Genomic DNA, 23121 nt, shown 5'->3' with positions numbered 1-23121 from the left:
TATCTTTCCCTCCTTCCTTCCCCATCCTATTCCTCACTCCCTCCTCCTCTTCCCCCCTCTCTTTGTTATGGTTACATAGCATGTGGTTGTATAGTTGTACACATGTGGATAACTCTGCGCAAAAGTTGTTTGCGTCTGTATAAATCCATTATTTTTACTGGGCTGTACGGACTGAACTGTGTCCCTCCCAAATTCACAGCCTGTAGCCCTAGCCCCTGGGTGCCTGTATTGGGAGGCAGCACCTTTGGGGAGATCATTAGGTTAAATGAGGTCACAGGGAGGAACCCTACTTGGATGGAGTGACGTTCTTTGAAGAGGAAGATGTCAGAGTGCTTTCTCTCTCCTTCCACACACTCAGTGAGGGAAGGCCACGTGAGGACAGAGTGAGGAGGTAGCTTCTGTGAGCAGGAGGCCCAGGAAGAGGGCCTCCCCCAAACCCAAACCTGTTGACACCCTGATCTTGGGCTCCTGGCCTCTAGTACATGAGAAAAGAACTATCTGCTGTTTAAGTCACTCCGACTGGGATTTTGTTGTGGCAGCTGGAGCAGACCGACATTTGATAATTAAAGAGTTAAATGCTGTAGGTTACCCATGAAAACAAGCTAAGGATTGAGTTAAGATCAAGGATATGCCCATAGACTCCTGGGGAGGAAGGAAGGAAAACCCAGCATTTTGAGGGCCACGGGGGAGGCACCGCTTTGCAGCAGGTTGTTTTCAGCACTGGCGTGAGCCTTACAGGTGCAGCTCCACCAGGGCTCCGCTATCTGTTCTGACTCACCCTTCTGAGGTCTCAAGCACACGTATGTTGTCTTCTGACAGACTTTGGACACAACGGGGGGAAACCACCTTGATGCTGCAAGGTTCACAAAAGGGCTCCAGAGGCTGATTCCAGCAAAATGCAGAGAGGGAGCATAGCAGTGTGAGCTCCATGGACACCCAGGGGCGGCTTTCTGGTCTTTTATCTATCTGAGAGGCAGAGGTAGAGGTAGGCAGATACTGTTCCCAATTGCTTGTTCACTTCCCAAACACCTGCGATGGCTTGGGTGGAAGCCAGAAACACAATGCAAGTCTCCCAGAGGGGTGGCAGGAACATGAGCACTTGAGCCATCATCACTGCCTCCCAGAGCCTGCATTAGCAAGCAGCTGGAGTCAGGAATCAAACCCAGGTACTCTGATACACTGCCCGCCCCTGGCTGCCCAACAAAATTCAATGGAGGACAGAAACGACCTTTTTCATTATGAGTTTTAAAAAATGTTATCATCCATCTGATTAGTATAAAAACATGTGCTCATCACCAAACATCCTGAAATAGCCTAGAAGAAACAGCTACTTGGAAAGAGTCCAATCGGCCACAGCTTGAAGTGAACAGTGACTTTCCAAAGCACACACTTACATCTATATACGTGTGAGAGCACCCACAAAAGGGCCCTCCTTTTCCCTCAGTTTTAGTACTTGCACCCCAGGTAAGGGCGGCCAACCCTCACATCCCCTGCTTCCTTCACAGCCACACAAGTTTGACCCCTGGTGAGACTTCGGTCTCCATCTGGGGGTGTACAGGGTCAGAGACTTGGAAAACAGCTGAGTTCTTTCCACGGAAAATAACATTAGTACTTTTCAGAGGTGGTGATCTCGAAAAATGCACAGGAAGGCAGAGGCACCCGAAGGTTTTAATAACTGGGATGAATAATTTAAGTATGAAAAAGTCTTTTTTAATTAGAAGGAATGAAAAGAAATCAAAATGGGCCGGCGCCGTGGCTCACTAGGCTAATCCTCCACCTAGCGGCGCCAGCATACCGGGTTCTAGTCCCGGTTGGAGCGCCGGATTCTATCCCGGTTGCCCCTCTTCCAGGCCAGCTCTCTGCTGTGGCCAGGGAGTGCAGTGGAGGATGGCCCAGGTACTTGGGCCCTGCACCCCATGGGAGACCAGGAGAAGTACCTGGCTCCTGGCTTCAGATCAGCGCGGTGCACCGGCCACGGCAGCCATTGGAGGGTGACCCAACGGCAAAGGAAGACCTTTCTGTCTCTCTTTCTCTCACTGTCCACTCTGCCTGTCAAAAAATTAAAAAAAAAAAAAAAAGAAATCAAAATGATTTCCTCTATTGCTTCTTGGGTTGACTTTCATTCAATTCATTAGCCCATGAGTGTAAGCCCGTCCAGCCCAAGTAAGTAACTTTTGCTTCTTAGGCAGAACAATAAGCCCCAGCTGGAAGAAGGGGCCAGGAACCAGGGCAGCCGCACAGGTGAGCTTAGGGAGACGAACCAGGAGGCCCGTGGAACTCTGGAAATCACGCAAAGCCGAAGTGTGGAGTTCTGCTTTTGTAGTCCTATGCTGTGTCCACCATGCTTACCTGCACTTTCTTTCCTCCTGTCCACCTAACTGTGCAAACAACCCTTGCGTTACTACTTAAACGCACTCAGATACACCACAGGAAACTAGAAAATACAGACAACTAAAGATAAATAATCATCGCATTTCCACCATTCACAGGTGACTATGCTTAACATGGTAGCACATCTCACATTCGTATTTTTTAACCAATCTGACATCACACAGGGCATACTGCTCCTCAATCTGTTCTTTCCAGTTTTTACCACCTTTATTCCATCCAATACCCAGGCCATATTTGAGCTTCTCCAATCTCCTGCCTCCGAAGTCCTTTATAACTGGTTTGCTCAAGCCACCAGCTACTCCAGGACGATGCACTACATCTGGTTTGTGTTTAATTTGCATGGTTCTGCTCTGTCACTGATTTACTGAAGAAAACAGGCCATTTGTCCTGAAGAATGACCCACCCTCTGGATTCGTCCCTTTGCTTCCTCATGGTGTTACTGCGCAAGAAGCTCTCTCTAGTCCTTGACTTTTCTCTAAGGAAGTTCTGCCTACAGGTTTTTTTTTCTTAAAATAAACTAAAAATAATTTAATAATTAAAAAATTGGGGGCAGTGAAGGGAGGAAGAGAAGGAAGGAGACACATACATACATACATACATACACACACACACACACACCCCTCAGCTAGTTCACTGTCCAAAGCTGGGAACACAACTCAAGTCTTCCACATGGGTTCCAGGAACACAATTACTTAAGCCATCACCTCTGTCTCCCAGAGTACAGTTCAGCAGTCAGATGGAATAGGGAACGGAGCTGGGACTCAAACCTAGGTGCTCTATAGGGGATGTGGGTGTCCCAAGCAGAGTCTTAATCCACTCCTACAGGTATTTCCACAAAGTGCCATCATTCTCCCAGTTCTTAGTCAAGTATGGACCTTCCTCTGCCTGTGTTAGGGTTAGGGTGTCGTTGTCCATGTGTAGTAGTTTGTGGTTTCCATCTATCGTATCTATACACCACAGTTTAATAGATATGGCATAAATTGTTTTTCATTATGTCACTCCTTGGTTCACAATGTTTCAGTGAGTTCATGTTGATTACATCATCAAGCCTAAATTCTTTTGTTTAAATTTCATTCTCTCATAATAAGGTCCCATGTAATCTGACCACATTTGGAATTGTTTCCAACTCTACCATGGTGTTGATCAAGGACAAGCACCTCTCTTTGGGTCTTTGTTATGCCAGTGCCCTCCCTGGGAGGCCTTCTCCACACCTGTTCCTGGATAAGTGCTATCAATCCTGTGAGTGTCGGTTTCAGATGGTACAGATTTCATGGAAGAGATGAAAGCAAAATCCTACCTGTACCTCCATATGAACATTTGTAGCACAAATAACCACCAGCCCAACATGGAAGCTACAACAAATGCGCGTGAATTGGTCACCTTGGTTTCTACCGTTTTGTGTTGATGCTGCAACTATTTTAAGTTCTTTGAAGGAGATGATTTTACATTTTCAAAGTTAATTCCCCAAAGCAGTGACCCATGAAGGGGTCATGAGGTCCATCCCTCATGTGTAGTTGGGATGCTATTTCCTCGTGGTGTCAGTGAATCAGAACATCTGGTCAACATCTCAGATAGAAGGCCTGGACATACTTGGTTAAACAGAACTTTAAAGGTCACTGCATCTCTCTCTATGAACATTATGTAAGGCTGACGGATTTAACACATCCCCCCAAATCCCCGGAGCTACAGAAAGCATGCTTCCTTTAGTATCCTGCTGCTTTCGTAAAACTATGCCATTTTAACCCTGAATGTTGAGGTTCTATGCTTTTGATCTTTCCACCTTCCCATCTGTAAGGCACAATTCCATTCCTGGGATACTACAGCTCCACTTGGCAGAGGCACCAAAAATATTCACACACAGTTTGGGCATTTGATGGGAGAGAAGAATGACAACACAACATCAGAACGTCTCTGCTGGGAACTGAACGCTCTTTTTTATACAGCATGACCCTTGAGGGTCCTGTCTGTGAGTGGCTGTTTCCCTGGCCTGTTAGTACTTTCCGGATTTCCCTAACTTTCTCTGTTAAGTAACTAATAAGGCAAGGGTAACAGATAATTCATGAGGCTTCAGAAGTATCTCTGTGGACAGATCTTTGAAGGGAACTGTATGGAACATTCCATCATGACCTGCACCACTCAACACGGCTGGACACATACAAGTGTGGCCCCTGCTCGCAGACACCTGCTCTGCTCAGTTTAATAGCTGTTGCTGTCTCCAGGAATGATATCATCTATATACCACTTGTAGAAGGAATAATCTGTCATCTGGTTTTGCATAGGAACAGTAAGAAAAAAAAAAAAAAAGACTGCAACGGAACAGAAGTGATGGCTTAGAAAGAAAGAATCAGCACAAATGAGACATTCAATACGATCCTTTATAACACAGGAGATAAAATGCAATAGTTGCTACTTCAATAAGCTGGAGACCTGTGATTGTGACCTTCTGTATCCTTTCTTTAGATTTTCTTTTAAAACCAGGAACCTTTCATTGGCGAAATCCCAGCATTTTTTTTTTTTCTCTCAGCCCCAGCCAACTTTTTGGCTTGCCTGGGAACAGCTGCCAGTATTCCTTTTTACTGCCAGTCAGTCAAAAAAACGTGCTCACGTGGGAGGCCTGGCTCCATCCCACCCAGGGTGCTGAATGCATGAACTTTTTCACCCAGCCTTGGCCAGGCAGTGCACAAAGTCCCTCTCAGATGGCCACGCTCACTGCATCACTGCTACCTTGGAGCTGGTGCCAATGTCAGTTAGGAAGGCTGTCAGCATGTTTTAGGAGTTTATGTGCACCAGGGTAATGGGAAAAAGAGAGCACTTCCGAGACATTAGGAAACCGAAAGTGCTATTATTTAATTGCTCCACTTCTCAGAGCAAAAAGAAACCAGCAGTTTACGTAGCCTGTGATTTGGTTAAGAACCAAAACAAACAAGCACATAAATATAAAGGTATTAACTGAATAGCATACACAATTTATTCTACTTTCTTTGTGCCTCTAAGAACACTCAGCCTTTTTTTTTTTTTCCTTTCTGAAAACCATGCATCACTCCAATGCTTGGGTATGATCCATTTTATTAAAAGAATTCCTGAATCAATTTTCTGGCTTACAGCTTGTCCAACCGAGATTCCAGGTGTTCTCACCCTAAGAAGGGCTTCTTTCAAAAGCCGTCTGTTTTTATAACTGCACACCCACCAGAAATGTCACAAACACCCCAAACAATAGAGCTGAAACTTGAGGCGGCCTGGTGACATTCCAAGTTCTGGAATGGAATGTGGATCCATTAAGATTATTAGGTAACTTTATTGATATCCTCAAATCGGTGCCAAATGTTAAAGCTGCCAGAGAAAAGACAGAACAAAACCTGATTCTTGGATTCCAGCTCTGGGTATTTTGGGGCGGAAACTGTATTTCTTGTAACTCACTTAAAAATCGCACCATGCTTTCACTGTTGAATCGCGTTTTCTGTTTTCAGGAAGCAGAGAGAAACGAGAGACATAATCCATGTTTCTCTTCTGTTTGGCTTTCAGCCTAAATGGTCCTGCACTTTTATTGGCAAAACAGAACAGGTAATAACAGTGAACAAGAAACCCATTCTAAGAAGTACTGGCTCAAAGCAAGTACCACTACAACATGAGTGACTCAATCATCTACTCAAGAGTGATTACTCTGCAACCATAAAGCCAGGCTCACCGGACAATGGCCTGCTGCCAGCTCATGTTGGCATGACCTACAAAACCCTTGGCTGGCTGCCACTATGGCTTTTTATCATATTTTTTCTTTCGGGTAATCTGGATGGGAAGTGGAAATAATTTTTTTTAAAAATCCTCCCAAGCGCTATTTAACTTCTTATCGTGAATTAAAAGTTTAATTAAGTACCCTGTTAAAAGCCCGAGTTCTATGATTAAATATGACAAAATAATAGTTATGATTACTGATCAAGTGAGAAACTTTATAGCTCTGAACTTGGTCTTTTGAGCTATTATTAATTTTAATTGATACAGCCGAAGGACTGCAGAATAGAAGAAAGAATGTAAAGGGGCATTTTGTTCACAGATGGAGAGATGTTTTAAAATGAAGAGATGCCCGGGGAATTCATTTTATAAAGTTTAATGCACACAATTTTACTGTCAAAGGCTTTACTACACAGTAGATCCAGTCAAAGCACTGCTTGAAAATGCTGATTAATGTGATCATCTAAGGTCAGATAGGGATCAATAGGTAGAGTGAAAGGAAATCTTAAAACTGGCTTTCAAATCAGGTCATTCAAAATAATTTTTTGGTACGTCTCAGGTTTTTGTCTACTCAACTCCTACTACTATGCCAAGAGAGGAATGCATTTCTGCATACGTTTCTTTAAATAGCACTTACTGGCCTCAGGATTTAAAAAATGTAAGAGGTTTGGAAACAGCTTCTGCGTCTCAGTTTTAAAATTAGCTACTGCTCTGGCTATTTTCGCACTCGATTTCCCTCCCTCTGTATCAGCATCCTCCCGCGGCCTGCAGAGCTGGGACCACAATGGCACTGGCTCCTCTTGTGGGGCACTCTTTTATTGTACCCCCCTGCGAGACCGAGGCCCAGATTTCAGGGCTAGAAGTCACCTTTGCGTTACTATAAATAACTTCTGCCTTTAGGCATTTTCAAAATCATCAGCACGATTCCGCGACCTGAAAACGTCTTCCTTGCCAGCAGGCAGTTCCCTGGGATATTTTGACTTCTTCTTATTTACTTGCTTTTTCTTCATCAGCTGCCAGGTCTCACTAATGCGACTTGGAAACTCGTACCACGGCTTTTAACGAGGATCCTGAGCTAAGAGCTGTTTCATCAGAGTAGCCTGTTCTTTCCTTTTATGGGAATAAGAATACCCACCGTTTCTACAGCATCACCCTTCCAAGAAGTTTAACATGGCACGTTTTATTAATCTGAGCAGCAGCGCTGTGAGTCAGGCTGGTCCCAAGTACTGTTACTTGGAGTGCACTCACACTGACACGAAGGCCGTTACATGTGAGATACTTTTCTCAAAATCCTAGAACCCTTTGAAACGGTTCAAGAGTCATGATCTTTGTGCGGCTCCTGCAATCTGCCTAGGTTTTAGGCCATCAAACAGCTCACAACTGCCATCTCCTCTGACTGTCTGTAACACGTTTTCTGACAAGCCAGGGAGTACTCACTCATTTGAAAGACAGCAACAGAGAGAGAGAGGGGGACAGACAGAACGAGAGAAAAAGAGAGGTCGATCTTCCATCCAGTGGTTCACTCCCCAAATGCCTGCAACAGCCAGGGCTGGGGTGGGCTGCAACCAGGAGCCCGGAACTCAATCCAGGTCTCCCATAGGAGTGTCCCATTGGGTTGCAACTATTTGGGCCAATATCTGTTGCCTTCCCGGGGGCACTGCCAGGACTTCAACCAGCAAATGCATTTCTGTCTCTGGTATTGTCAAGCTTTTTCCCACTTGGAACTTTCCCGTCAGCCCAGGTATTAGCCTAACCAGGATTCATTAGGCTCTGCTGTGGTCACAAACACAAGATCGAATGTGAATGGCTTAGCCTAGGAGTTGATTCCCATCCGTGCCAGTCTGAATGGCATCAGACGGCTCTCTGCTAGTCTCCTCCAACAGCGACGCAGGAATCTGGGCTTCAGCTCCTCCAACCTGGAGTTCTCTGGCGCCAGCTAAACGGACAGGAAAGGGCAGGAAGATCTCCGCCCGGCTTTTAATAGTCTCAGGCCAGAAGCAGCTCAGTGCTTTGCCCCACGCTGCCTTGGCCAGATCCAGTCACATGGCCCATCTGATGGCAAATTTCGTCTTCCTATGTATCCAGGAAGAAAGGAAAATAGGGTGTGGGTGAACACTGGTAATCTGCACCAGAGTAGAAACATGCTGGGATTGCTTTGTACTTAAAAAGATAAATGCAACCTCTTTTGATAGTGTTTCACCTCCCTTCTCCTGTTAACTTGAAAGAGCTAACAAATGTAGCCTACGTGAGCTCTCTCTGATTCTCCTTCCACTCTCTGGAAATTACTGAATTGCCTTTTTCTCTTATTACTTTCCCCAAAGTGCTCAGCAACACCACAAATGGCCTCCAAATTGCTAGATGGCCGATTTGCAGCCTTCCTCTGAGCTAGCATGTCATTTGACACGGCTGCTTATTCCCTCCCCCTTGAAACACCTGCTTCACCAGCCTACAGCAATGCACGTTCTGGCTTCTCCTCCTACCTCCATGTTGTCCTTCCTCGGTCAACTCCGGCTCCGGCTGGCTCCTTTTCATCACTCTGACGTGGACAGCACCGAGGCCCACTCCTGGGATCTCTTTTCTTTTCTATTCACACGTTCTCCCTTGGTGATCATATCTAATCCTGTGACGGTCAATATCCCAGTGTTCTGGTATGAAAACTATTATATCCAGGCTAGACTGCTCCCATGAATTCCCATTGTGAATATCCAACTGGATGCCAGGCACCTCACTTTAGATGTGAGCACGTATCTCAAACTTCACCTGTAAGAAGCAGAACTTCTAACCCTGTCCTCCTCAAACCGTCCTGCTGAACCTGTTCCTCTGAGTCTTGACCAATCACAGTTAATGGCAACCCCAAACCTTGGAGTTTTCTGTGACTTCTATCTTTCCCCCCTTCTACACAACGGATGAGAAAATCCTATCAGCCTGGCCTGACCTTAAACATATCCCAAGAGGCTGACACAGAGCTCTATTACGCTGCTGTGGCCTGGTCAAGGCATCATGTCAAGCCTGTGCTGCTGCCTCTGAAAGGTCTTCCTACCTCTGCCCTTGCCCACCTAGTAGTCAAAATGACCTCCAATAACCCTCCAATGGCCTCCCAGCCTATGGCTAGGGAAGCCAAGTGTTCAGCAAGGTGCACTGCTTGGCCCCGTCCCTGCTCTGAGACTTTCCTTCCCACCCTCCCCTTGCTCGTCCCATCACCAAGCATCAGACACACCAGGCCTGTTGCACCTGCATGGGAGACCAGAAGCACCTGGCTCCTGGCTTCGGATCGGCGTGGTATGCCAGGCACAGCGTGCTGGCCGTAGTAGCCATTGGGGGGTGAAGCAACGGAAAAGGAAGACCTTTCTCTCTCTCTCTCTCTTTCTCTCACTGTCCACTCTGCCTGTCAAAAAAAAAAAAAAAAAAAAAAAAGGCAGCACTTGTACTCTGACATTCCCGGACGCCCTTCTCTGCTGTGTTTCCCCCAGTGGCATCTAAGAAAGTACACTCGCTATTCATTACTTTTCTTTCTTGCCATTGGGATGTAAGCTGGGTTCGTCCAGCACCTAGGACGGTGCCTCCTGGTACGATTCAGGACCTTGGTAGGCAGCTGTGTGCTGGATGAATGAACTAATGAGTGAGGACACAGAAGCCCAAACAGCTCTCCTGGTTCGTTCAAGGCCTTCCATTCGCTGGTGTGAAGGGACAGGTTGTGATTCCCCTAGCCTCTCACGGTCGCTGCTCTTCTGTTCTTAAACTTTTTGTTTCTCTTTCTCAGGCAAGGAGTGGTGGTGTTTGCTCTGCGTGGGTGGTGAATGGAGGAAGCCCCAATGGCTGACTCTACATTCGGCACGATAGAGTTCTCCTCCCCATATCCCCAAACTCCAGCTTCCCCACAGTCTCACTCTGCTCAGGGTGCTCTTGGCATGCTCGCTGCAGTGGTAAGTACTCTCCGTGTTATCGTATACTGAGAGGACTGTTCAGACAATCAAGGCTGTCTTATTGCTCCCTTAAAAGTCTGGACCGAAACCATCCCAGGGACATGAGCAGCTTTCCTATCCTCTACCAATCCCCAGACAAGATGATTCCCTAATTTCTTCTTGGCGTCTGTGCTTGGCAGTACTGCGGTGGGGCTGTCCTTTCTGCACCCTGTGGTGAAGATGAACAACACATGCCCTTCTTCTCAATCCCTCGGGGTCAGCTTTCCTTTTCGTCTAGTGCTGAAAAAATGAGATTTGCTTCAACGTGTTGAGAGTGAGTGAGTGAGAGAGAGCCAGTAAAAGACAGTGTATAAGCCAGCAGAAATCTGAAATATGTTTACACCTAAGAAAACATAAGGTTCACCTGAAGGGGCCATGCTCACTCCCACCAGGGATCCATCCCCGCCCTGCACGAGGCTTTCCCCCTCCCCCCAGGGTGAATGGACACAGGAAACAAGCACAAAAGATGGTGGGAGTGTCTTGGCAATAACTCTCAGCAGCTGCTCTTCCCCTGGCATCCTGGGAGGGAGCCAAACAGCCTCGCAAGAATGGGGTCAGGAGTTGGGCTGGTGTTGTGGTAGAGTGGGTAAAGCTGCCGCCTGTGATGACAGCATCCTATATGGGCACTGGTCTGTGTCCCAGTTGCTCCACTTCTGATCCAGATCCCTGCTAATGGCCTGGGAAAAGCAGCAGAAGACGGCCCAAGTGATTAGGCTCTTGCAACACACGTGGGATATCTGGAGGAAGCTCCTGGCTTTAGCCTGGCCCAGCCATGGCTGCTGCAGCCATATGGGAAGTGAACTAGTAGATGGAAGACCTCTTGCTCTCTCTCCTTCTCTCCCCTTCTCTCTCTGCCTTTCTCTGTAACTCTTTCAGATGAATAAATAAGTCTTAAAAAAAGAATGGGGGTTCAGTGCCCAAACCCACTGTGGGATACGCCTCTCCCAGATGCACATCTCATTCCTGTGCTCTGCTCTTGACACATCCTAAGACTGAACTTGGTGACTCTGATGCTACTTTTGGCATGGCCAGCATCCAGCCTGGAACAGTCTCCAGGACCACAGCTAAGGGAATGTCTGTTGAATCATTTTTTTAAAAAGATTTATTTATTTATTTGGAAGTCAGAGTTATACAGAGAGAGAAAGAGAAAGAGAGGGGGGGGGGCAGAGAGAGAGAGAGAGAGACAGTCTTCCATCTGCTAGTTCACTTCCCAATTAGCCACAATGGCTGGAGCTCCTTCCGGGTCTCCCATGTGGGTGCAGGGACCCAAGGACTTGGGCCATCTTCTACTGCTTTCCCAAGCCATAGCAGAGAGCTGGATTGGAAGTGGAGCAGCTGGGACATGAACTGGCGTTCATATGGGATGCTGGCACTGCAGGCAGTGGCTTTACCTGCTACGCCACAGTGCTGGCCCCTGTTGAACTATTTTAAATCCTAATGAGAAATGGAAGAATGGCCTTGTGATGCTTCATACTACTTTTGCTCCTTCTCTGCACACAAACCACACTTACTAATCATAAATTAAGTGATCTGTTCTATCGTGTAATGGAAAGTACCAGGTAGAGTGGCTTATGTCTTACTATTTGCTGACACACATAAATGAGTGTGTGTTTCAGTGAGGAGCCAATACTCAAGTCCTATAAATCTCATGGACTTCTGTGCCATTTTAGGGGAAAAAAACAAGACTTCAGTTATTCCTTGACTTCTAAAGGAGGTCTCCATTTTGCCTCTTTCCCTTCAGTTGAGAGGTTACACTCGCAATGTGAGTGGTTCTAAGTCACTAGTAACGACACTGCTCATCAAGAGTCAGGAGTTGGGGGTAGAGTTGCATGACTGGATGAAGCTGGAGGCCAGAGCTGAGTCTAGCCTAAATTGACAATGCAGGGGCATGGAGGGGAGGAGGAGGGGAGAGAGACAGAGATGGCAGTTTGGATTTGGAAGTTGCATGATCCAAAGCGGAACTTACAGATTGGCCTCTGAGAAGCACAAAGAGTTGGTAGGGGAGAAGGTGGACTGGGGGGCCCACGTGGCAGCAAGGGTGGGGAGGCCAGAAGTTGATTTGAATTTGCTAACAGGCTTGCAGTGAGGTTGATTTTTTATTTTATTTTGTTTAAAATATTTTAGTTATTTTTCAAAATGATTTATTTATTTATTTGAAAGGCAGAGTTACGGGGGGGGGGGGAGAGAGAAAGAGAGAGAATGAATATCTTCCATCTGCTGGCTCACTCTCCAGATGGCTGCAACAGCCACTGCTGGGCCAGGCGGAAGCCAGGAGACAGGAGTTTCTTCCAGGTCTCCTACATGGGTGGCAGGCGCCCAAGCACTTGGGCCATCTTCAGCTGCTTTCCCAGGCCATTAGCAGAGAGCTGGATTGGAAGAGGAGCAGCTAGGACACAAACTGGTGCTCATATGGGAAGCCGGTGTCACAGGCAGCAGCTTTACCTGCTATTCCAAATACCGGCCCCATGATGACGTTTGAAGATTTCCAAGGAGCTCATTTAATGCTTTTTCTTACATCACAGGAACCAAATGGCAGTTAGTTGCAGGCAGCTACTTTCCAAGGTAGTGTCTGGGATGTTTGCTTATTTGCCACTTAATTCAAGTTCTGTGAAGTCATCGCCCAGTAGGACAATTCCTACCGAGTGTGCAAGGGTAAGTCAGTGTACACACAGCTGGAGGAAGGCCAGGCCCAGCACAATGGGCCACAGGCAGGTTCTCTGAGCAGGACGGAGGGCTCTCCAGAGAGGCCCCAGAAACAGGTACAGGGCCACAAAGGAAAATGCCACTGAGACTGGTTGACTTTCAGCCTCCATCAGCAAGATGCTTAGAGCTGGATTACCAACAATATGAATTCATGGGTCCCATGAAGTACCTGGTTACACCTGAAGATCCCAGGCCCCTGAGCAACCAACGGTTGGAGGATGCAGGGACAGCAGCCCTTTGACAGGGTGAGGAGGCAAGAAAATCAACACATGCCAACTGGAATGCAACCCACAAGGTCAACCAGTAGATTTTTGTGGGTCATCTACTTCAAAGAGTGAGTGTGCAATGCCAGAAATAAGCAGCGATTTGCCCTCAAAAGAGACTTTAAGAGTATGTCATATACATATATCCCAGTTTCCTTTGTACTTTACTGCCTTGGTATTGCATTTAAAAAATAATTACTTGTTTATTCCAGAGGCAAAGACAGAGTGAGCTCTCAAATGTCTGGAATGGCCAGGGTTGGGCTGGGGCTCAAGCCAGAAGCTGGGAACTCAATCCAGGTCTCCCATGTAGGTGACAGGAACCCAGTGACCCAAGCCACCATCACTGTCTCCTGAAGTCTGTATCAGCAGGAAGCTGGAGTCAGGAGTTGTAGTCAGGAGCCGGAGCCAGAGCCAGGAACTGAATCTAGATACTCTGATATGGGACACGGAGTGGGCATGTTGATGGGAATCTTAACTGCTAGCCCAAACAGTCACCCCTTGAAACTATTTTTTTAATAAGTGATTGAAGGACTTCAGGCTTTGTGGAGTTTTCACACATAACAACTGGGTGGCTCAGGCACATTAGGTGACTGGACCAGGATCTCAGTGCTAACTGGGGGCAGGTCGGGCATTGGGATCACACAGCCAACAGTTACCAAAGACAGACTATATAGATCAAGCATGATTTTCATTTGTCAATAAATTCTAACATAAAATTTTTGAGGACCACTAAAACAATTAAGTGTTCTCAAAGAGGTAACAGATATCAATTAAGGATATACCCCATTTCTTTCCCCAATACCTTTCTGGCTAACTGGAGGTTTCCCAAATACTTCCAAAGGATTCCGGAGTTGGAGTAAGTAAGAAAGGCATTCTTGCTGCCCATGCCTAGAGAAGAAAGCCTCTTCCGTCTGACCCATGCCTACTCTGAGCCAGGCACTGTGCTGAGAACTTTCATACTTGTCATCTTACCCAACCATCAGGGCGACCTCATGGGTTAGGCTTGCCTCCAAAGGAACAGATGAGGAGAAACCAGTTCGGGATCCCACACTACAGCTGCCATTCCTCCGCCTTCTCACGTACTGGGAACAAAGTCCTTCCTTTCCTTCCACTGTCTTTTGGTTCCTGGTATCTCTCTAGCGATCTACTCACTAGTGGAGTGAGGAGTGGTTGCGAGGATTTTGTGGCGAGGATAGAACAGGCGGACTAATGTGAAGAGTCTTCACTCTCCTGCTCTTCAGGGGCAACAGTAGGTGCTAATTCAGAAATGACTGCGATCTGGTGGCCCCTCCGGCCTCCACCTCTTGTCTGCCTGTCTGTTTGCTCTTTAGGTTGAACCGAATGCCTTTCAGCAGAGCAGGTGCTCGCCCTGTCACTTCCTATTGTCTCATGTACCAGAGTACTTCAAAACGTGCATCGAGGACTTTCAGAGATCATTTCAGTGAACACGTTTGGAAATGTGTGCGTAGCTTTTTTTCACAGTAGGCATCTTCCATGAACTTTTTGTAGACCCCGTGTACAACCTGCCTCACCCATTTCTATTACTAGCTAGGCCTCTGAAAGTAACCGGGCTTATGATCCCTGGGATCGAATGCTTGTTGTGACCATCAGCGCCTGGCATCCGGATGATGGGATCTTTGGTTTTTCTTAAGATTGCTGCCAAGAAGTGGCTCAGTGGGAACACTCACAACGCTGGGACTCTGTTCACAAAGGCTTGGCAGTTGTGTGGTACACAGCTCGCACAGCTGTTGGAGGAGGCCCTAGGGTCGTGGAGGTGCCCAGGGAGTGATTCTGCTCTGAACTCAAAGCCAGAGGCTGCTCGGTCTCACCCTGCAGGCTATGAAGCGGAAGGGAAGTCTGGATGCTGGAGAAGAGGACTCGCAGTCACAGTTCAAAGGGTGACTGATCTAAGGGTCTGCCACGGTGAAGCCCCTCCGTCCAATCCAAGGTCGTGTCTGGACAAGGCAGGCTTAGCTCCTGGCATTCCCAAAGTACCGAAGTGACTGCTCTCACTGAAGGAATGAAGAAACCCTTGTAGGGTGTTTTCAACAATGGCAAGAAAAGCAAGTTTACACTTCTTAGAATCTGACTCTATTAACGGTGAACATTACTGGCTGCTTTAATTTTTTCCCCCCAGGCAAGGAAGTTGCTGTGAATGCTCTCATTGTTTAACTCTCAAGGGAAATTGAGCCACCCCTAAACCATCTGAAAGAGAGAAATCACAGCAGCGTTTCGGGCCCTGGTATCTAAGACTGAACCACTCAAAACCCGAGAATGAGAAACGCCGAGGGACTGGGGCCCCACTGAGGCTCAGTTCCCTTAAGGAAACAGGCTGCTCATGTTCATGGCTCCAAGACGTCAAGTGCATCCAACAAACCCAGCACGTGGTGGCCTGCACGGTAGCCCCGGAGTAGGCACGTGGCGCCGGGGCTGCCTACCGGCTGTCAGTAAGCCCCCCTCCAACGACCACACCAACAAACCCCATCACTGTACCTCCTCCGGCAAGCTGACCACCAAGTCATTTTTCGTCTGTCCAACCAGTGCCTGCCAGAAGTATTCGCTGCACGCGGCCAGCACAGCCCGGTGGGCGCGGAACTCCTTCCTTTCCACGATCAGAGTCACATCACAGAGAATGTCCTTCTTCCGCTGGTCATTGAGGCCCAGGAGGATGTTGGTGCAGTGGACTGTGGACTCATACACATACATGGGGGAGTCAGGCTTCTCATCCACAGACATGCCGTTCACACCCTGGAACGAAGAAAGGCTGAGTCACCGCCGTGGCCGAGTCAGAGGGAGGAGGTGAGAGAACGTTAGGGCTGCCGGTGCCGCGGCCCCAAGCCCGCAGACAGCAGCACCATCAGCACATCCCTGATCGCTTAGCACAACTGAGGTCAGACACACCTGGAAAGTCCAGGCCTACGGCTGACTTCCACCATCGCCTTTCACTACGTTTGTATCCCCCAGGGAACAAGCCACATTTTTTTTTAATGGAACACGTATAAAACATTTACAACAATTCCGTACTTTTCAACTTGGTAGTTGTGATTTTCTTAGAAGGCTGAAAAGGAACTCTTGCATGCCAACAGTCCCAATTCAAGGCCTAATTGAGATCTGTGCTGAGGAAATGAATCATTCTGAAGTATCTGCCAGGCCGTCTTGATGAAGTACACGTAAGTTCTTAAGTAGAAACTTGGCTAGGACGCCGAGCAGAGTAAACATTCTCACAACACATAATTTAGCAAGTGAACTCCGTGTGCGCTGGAGACTTAGATATAGGTGGCCGTTCTATCTGCCCTCTCCTACTCCAAGACCAAGCACAGCCAACATGATGCTATTGGTGCTTGGCTTTTAAAGATATGCAGAATTGTGCTGTAATTCCCCCACAAGCCTTGCTGTACATCTTCTTCAAGAAGATATAACATATCACCTAGGGGCCATGAAAAAACATATGGATTCAAAGTGAAGATTACTTTTACAAAAGAGTTTTTTTTTTTTTTAAGATTTTTAATTCATTTATTTGAGAGGTAGTTACAGAGAGAGGGAAGGAGAGAGAGGGGAAGGAGAGAGAGGGGAAGGAGACAGAGGGAGAGGGAAAGGGAGAGAGGGAGATGAGGGGGAGAGGGAGAGGGAGGTCTTCCATCCACTGGTTGACTGCCCAGATGTCTGTAACAGCTGAAACTGAGCCGATCCAAAGCCAGGAGCCAGGAGCTTCTTCCAGGTCTCCCATGTAGGTGCAGGGGGCCAAGCACTGGGGCCATCTTTGGTTGCTATTCCAGGCCACAGCAGAGAGCTGGATTGGATGAGGAGCGGCCGGGACATGAACTGGTGCCCATATAGGATGCCGGCACTGCATGTGCAGGCTTAGCCTAATATGTCACAGTGCTGGTCCTCAAAAGGGTTCTTTTTTAAAAATTTATTTGAAAGGCATCAGAGTTACTTAGAGAGAGGGAGGGAAGGAAAGAGGGAGAAGGAAGGAGACAGACAGGAAAAGGGAGGGCAGGGAGGGACACAGAGACAGGGAGAGAAATCTTCCACCCCAAATAGATGCAATGGATGGGATTGGGTCAGGCCAAAGCCAGGAGCCTGGAACTCCATCCAGGTCTCCCACATGGGTGGCGGGGGCCCAGGCACTGGGCCATCTTCTGCTGCCTTCCCAGGTGCATTAGTAAGAAGCTGGATAGGAAGTGGAGCAGTCTGACTAGCACCGACGCTCATTTGGGCTGCCAGCCCTGCAGGCTGTGGCTTAATCCACTGCACCACAACTGGGCCCCTACGAAGGGGTTGTTTTAAAAAGTATCCATTGAGGTATTTTTAAATACAGCATGTGTAATTAATTGACAAAACACAGTTTCTGAATAATATTTACTACTAGTATGAATTCCAGTAGTGAGTCCTACTGTCTTTTTAAACAGCTTTAACACACAGTGAACTGCAGAGATTTATCATGTGTATCTGATGTTTTGACATGTATGTACAATTATGAAATTAACACAGTCAAGACAGTCAACATATCCATGGTTCCCCAAAGTTTCATTACATGCTTTGACAGTTCCTCCCTTCTACCTCTCTGTGCCTCACCCCCTCCAAGAGACCAGCTTTCTGACATTATGTATTAGTTGGTACTTCCATACAAGTGGAATCATACAGATGTATTCTTTTATGTTTACCTCCTTTTACCAGCATAATTGGTGTGTATTAAAAGTTTGTCCCTTTGTTGCCGAGTCATGTTGTAGGGATATAGTATAATTTTTACTCCATTAATCTGGTGAATATTTGGGCTGTTTCTAGTTTTGGGCTCCTACAAATAAAGCTGCTATGAACATGGTATCTAAGACTTAGTAGGAACATACGCTTTCATTTCTCTTGGGTATAATGGATGGGTCATATGGTTAGTGTATGCCTAAAGTTTTAGGAAACCACCATCTTCTAAAATGATTGTACGGTTTTTACATTTTCGCCCACAGCATATGAGAGTTCTAGTTCTTTCATATCCTTGCCAATACTTGGTACAGCCAGTCTTTCTAATTTGGCCATATTTGTAGGTACACTATGGTATCTCTGCGTGATTTTAATTGGCTTTCTCTAATGACTGAAGATGTTGAACATCTTTAATGTGATTATTTGCCATCTGGACACCTTCTTTGGAGAAATGTCTATTAAATCATTTGCCCATTAATTTTTTTTTTTTTTAATTTTCAAAACTATTGCCAGAGAGAGAGAGCGAGCAAGGCTCCATCTTCTGGTTCACTTCCCCAGAACCCACAATGGTCAGGGTTGGACTAGCATTGAGCCTAGGAGCTGCGAATGAAATCCAGGTCTCTCACAAGGGTGGCAGAAACTCAACTCCTTAAGCTGTTAACTGCTACCTCCCAGGGTCTGCACCAGCAGGAAGCTGGAATCAGGAACTGAAGTCAGGAATGGAATCCAGGCACCCGGATGTGGGACACGTGTGTGCTAACTGTTGTCTTAACCACTAAGCTAAGTGCCTGCCCGTTTTTAATTGGATTGTTTCTTAAGAATAAATTTTGACAGTACTTTATCTGTTTTGAACAAAAGTCCTTTATCAGGTATGCAATTTTTAAAAGTATTTTCTCTCACTCTTTTGTAGCTTATCTTTTCATTCTCTCTCATCTTTTCATTCTTTTTCAAAGAGAAGAAAGTTTTCATTTGACAAGCCCAACTTAGCAATTTTTTCTTTTATGGATTGTGGTTTTTGTGTTATATCTAAAAAAAGTAATGCCTAAACCAAGTACACGAAGATTTTCTCTTATGTTCTCTGCCGGAAGTTTTATTTTTTAAGGTCTATAATCATTTTGAGTTAATTTTTGTATATGTAACAAGGTATGGATTGTTTTTTTTTTTTTTCCTTTTCGTTATGGATATCCACCTATTCCAGCATCATGGTTAAACAGAATTTCTTTCTCTACTAAGTTACCTTTGTACTTTTGTTGAAAATCAATGATCTATATATGGATTAGATCTATTTTTGGATTTTTCTATTTATCTACTTGCCTATCTTTATGCTACTATCACAATGTGTTTATTTGCTCTTTTTCAGTCATTTTGATCCTTTTCATTTCCATATAAATATTATTTTTAACAGATTTATTTATTTGAAAGACAGAGTTAAAGAGGCAGAGAGAGACAGAGAGAGAGAGAGAGAGTCTTCCATCTCTGATTCACTTCCCAAATGGCTGTAATAGCAGGAGCTGTGCTGATCTGAAGCCAAGAGCCTGGAGATTCTTCCAGGCCTCCCACATGGGTGCAGGGGCCCAACAACTTGGGCCATCTTCTGTTGTTTTTCAAGGTACATTAGCAGAGAGCTGGATGGGGAGTGGAGCAGTCAGGACTTGAATTGGCACCTATACGGTTTAACTGCATTGCAGTTGGTAGCTTAATTCGCTGTGCCACAATGCCAGCCGCAACAATTTGGTCATGTTTTGTTAAGAAATTTTATATCTATGTTTGTTAGTGATTTTTATCTGTAGTTTTAATATTTCTTTTGGTTTGGTTTTAGAATCATGGTAACAATGATGGTCTTACAAAATGAGCTGGGAAGCACTTCTTCCTCTCTCTCTTATTTTTTTTAAGATTTATTTATTTATTTGAAAGAGTTACACAGAGAGAGGAGAGGCAGAGAGAGAGAGAGGTCTTCCGCCCACTGGTTCACTCCCCAATTGGCTGCAATGGCTGGAGCTGTGTTGATCTGAAGCCAGGAGTTTCTTCCGGGTCTCACATATGAGTGCACAGGCCCAAGGACTTGGGCCATCTTCTGCTTTCCCAGGCCATAGCAGAGAGCTGGATTGGAAGTGGAGCAGCCAGGAATCAAACCGGCACCTATATGGGATGCAGGCACTACAGGCAGTGGCTTTACTCACTACACAACAGTGCCAGCCCCTTTCTTCCTCTTTAATTTACTAGAAGCCCCTCTTCCCTGCCCCCCATAGAATTGATTTTATTTCTTCTTTAAATGGGGTTTTCTTAAGCTACAGGTTCAATTTTTTAAAAAAAGGATCTTCAAGTTTATTGGTATAAGTTATACACACTATTTCATTTTCATATTGGTAGAATCTGTACTGATGTCACACCTCACAATCCTGATTTTGGGAATTCATGTCTTCTCTATTTGTTTCCTTGCTCTGTCTGGCTAGAGGTTCAACAATGTTACTGTTACCAGTACCAAGCTTGGTTAACTTGATTTTACTTGTTCTGTTGTCTATTTCAGTGTTTCAGTGATTTCTGTTCTCATTATTGTATTCTTATTCTGCTTACTTTGGGTTTAATATGTTTTCCCACCAGTTTCCTATGGTGGAAGTTGAATACATTTTTCTGAGATCTTCTGTCTTTTCAAATATAGATTTTAACATTACAAATTCATCCCTAGCTGTACTTTGGAAGTATCTCACAAATTTTGAAATGTTGAATTTTTATTTTTACACAGTTCAAAATACTTTAAAATTTTTAAAAAGATTTATTTATTTATTTGGAAGGCAGAGTTACAGAGAGGCAAAGGCAGAGGCAGACAAAGAGAGATCTTCCGCTGGTTCACTCTCCAAATGGTCGCAATGGCTGGGCTGATCTGAAACCAGGAGCCAGGAGCCTCTTCTGGGTCTCCCATGTGGGTGCAGGGGCCCAAGGACTTGGGCCATCCTCCACTGCTTTCCTGGGCCATAGCAGAGAGCTGGATTGGAAGTGGAGCAGCTGGGTCTCGAGCCGGCGCCCATACAGGATGCCAGCACTACAGGCAGCAGCTTTACCTGCTACACCACAGTGCCAGCCCCTTAAATTTCTTGATGGATAAGTTATTTATAAATGTGCTATTTATACATTTATATTGAAGTTTCCAGCTTAATTTTGTTATTGTTTTCAGATTAAATTCTATTGTGGTCAGACAGCAAACTGTATGACTTTGATCCTTTTAAATTGACAGGCATTTGTTTGATGTCTCAGAATATGGTGCATGTTTGTAAATATTCCATACACCCTTTTAAGAATGTGCATCCTGTTGTTGGCCAGAGTGCTCTGTAAATGCCAATTAGGTTACGTTGTAGGAAGAGTGTTGTTCAAATCTTTCACCTCTTTTCTGATTTTCTGTTTAAGGGTTCTATCAAGTACTGAGAGGGGCCCTGGAATCTCAATTACTGTAGACGTGTCTACTGTAACTCTTCAAGTTTTCACTTCATGCAATCTGAAATACTGCTATTAGATGCATTCCTATTTAGGATGCTTATTTGCTCTTAAAATATTCATTCCTCTATCACTGTGGAATCACCTTTTAATCTCTGGATATATTCCTTGCACTGATATCTATTTCATCTGCTGTGCATAGTGCCACTCTGTGGCTTCTCATAATTAGTGTAAAGAACAGTATACCTTTTCCAATTCTTATCCTTTTAACCTATTTGTATCTTCAAATTTTTTTTATTATTTATTTATTTATTTTTTTGACAGGCAGAGTGGACAGTGTGAGAGAGAGAGAGAGACAGAGAGAAAGGTCTTCCTTTTGCCGTTGGTTCACCCTCCAATGGCTGCTGCGGCTGGTGCACCATGCTGATCTGAAGGCAGGAGCCAGGTGCTTCTCCTAGTCTCCCATGGGGTGCAGGGCCCAAGCACTTGGGCCATTCTCCACTGCACTCCCAGGCCACAGCAGAGAGCTGGCCTGGAAGAGGGGCAACCGGGACAGAATCTGGCGCCCCGACAGGGACTAGAACCTGAACCTGGTGTGCCGGCGCTGCAAGGCGGAGGCCTGTATCTTTTTTTTTTTTTTTTTTTTTTTTTTTACTGGGAGAGTGGATAGTGAGAGAGAGACAGAGAGAAAGGTCTTCCTTTTGCTGTTGGTTCACCCTCCAATGGCTGCCATGGGTGGCGTGCTGCAGCCGGCACACTGCGCTGATCTGAAGGCAGGAGCCAGATGCTTCTCCTGGTCTCCCATGGGGTGTAGGGCCCAAGCACTTGGGCCATCCTCCACTGCACTCACTCCCGGGCCACAGCAGAGAGCTGGCCTGGAAGAGGGGCAACCGGGACAGAATCCGCCGCCCCTACTGGGACTAGAACCCGGTGTGCCGGCGCCGCTAGGTGGAGGATTAGCCTAGTGAGCCGCAGTGCCGTCCCAGCCTATATCTTCATATTTAAAATGTGTTTCTTCTGCAGGTCATCATGCTAAATGAAACCCATCAGGCACATGCTCTCACTTATATGTGAAATCTCATGAAAGTTGGAAGTATAATGGTGCCTACCAGAGGCTGGGGAGAGTAGGGGTGAGGGGCAACTGGGGAAAGGTTGATTAACAGGTACAAAGTTACAGTTAGTAAAAAGTTAGTAGTAAGTAGTTCTGTGGTTGTACTCTACAGTAGGGTGACACAGAAAACAATAATGTACTGTATACTTCTCTATAAAACAAAAAAAGCCTAGAAGAAAACATTTCGAATGCTTTCACCATAAAGAAATGATAAATGTTTCAGGAGATACATTTACTCTGATTTAAATATTACATGATGTAAATGTTTTGAAACATTGTATGGTACCCCATAAATATGTACAATTTTAAAATACGTTTAAAATTTAAAAAAGGATTATATCTTGTAGACTGCATATAACTGGGGTTTGGTCTATTTTAAAAAAATTTGACAATCTCTGACTTTTAGTTTCTGTTTCTTTGCCCATTTACAGTTACTGCCATTACCGAGCTGGCTGAGCTTAACTCCGCCATTTTGCTACTTGTTTTCTATTTGTCCATCTGTTCTCTGTTCCCCTTTCCCTCTTTTTCTGACTCCTTTTGTATTAAATTGAATCTGTGTTATGATTCAAGCTTACCCCTTTTATTGGCATGTTGTTTCGTTGATTACTTCAGGATTTATAGTATGCGTCCTTCCCTGTGTTTTTTTTTTTTTTTTTTTTTTTTTTTAAATTTGAGAGGGAGACAGAACTTTTGTTTCCCTACAAAGCTAGTAGCCTTCATTTTCAGAAGTTACCTTTGAGGGATGTAGGTTCTACTTTGGCTTTTTCTTTCCTTTCAGTTCCTTGAAAACTCATTCCACTGTCCTTTCTCTTGCACTGTTTCCAGTGAAAAATCTGTC

At 45.6% G+C, this 23121-nt stretch overlaps 1 protein-coding gene across 5 annotated transcripts in view; it reads right to left on the bottom strand.

Annotated features, from left to right (window-relative positions):
• The window catches only part of BACH2 (BACH transcriptional regulator 2), a 388459-nt gene that overhangs the window by 64990 nt on the left and 300348 nt on the right, over positions 1 to 23121 (bottom strand). For all 5 annotated transcript variants that reach the window (XR_016233852.1, XM_070073780.2, XM_089332895.1 and 2 more), the window contains one exon: positions 15539 to 15793. Coding sequence is in view for 4 of the 5 variants with exons in the window: in XM_089332895.1 (XP_089189021.1) it covers positions 15539 to 15793 (255 nt within the window). In the remaining variant the exon portion in view is untranslated. The remainder of the gene's footprint in view (positions 1 to 15538; positions 15794 to 23121) is intronic.

Source organism: Oryctolagus cuniculus, chromosome 5 (genome assembly GCF_051225735.1).
Source record: "Oryctolagus cuniculus isolate XC-2025 breed Fujian yellow rabbit chromosome 5, ASM5122573v1, whole genome shotgun sequence".
Lineage (NCBI taxonomy): Eukaryota > Metazoa > Chordata > Mammalia > Lagomorpha > Leporidae > Oryctolagus > Oryctolagus cuniculus.
The sequence above is the reverse complement of the archived record's forward strand: the minus strand, read 5'-3'. Positions and strand labels throughout refer to the sequence as shown.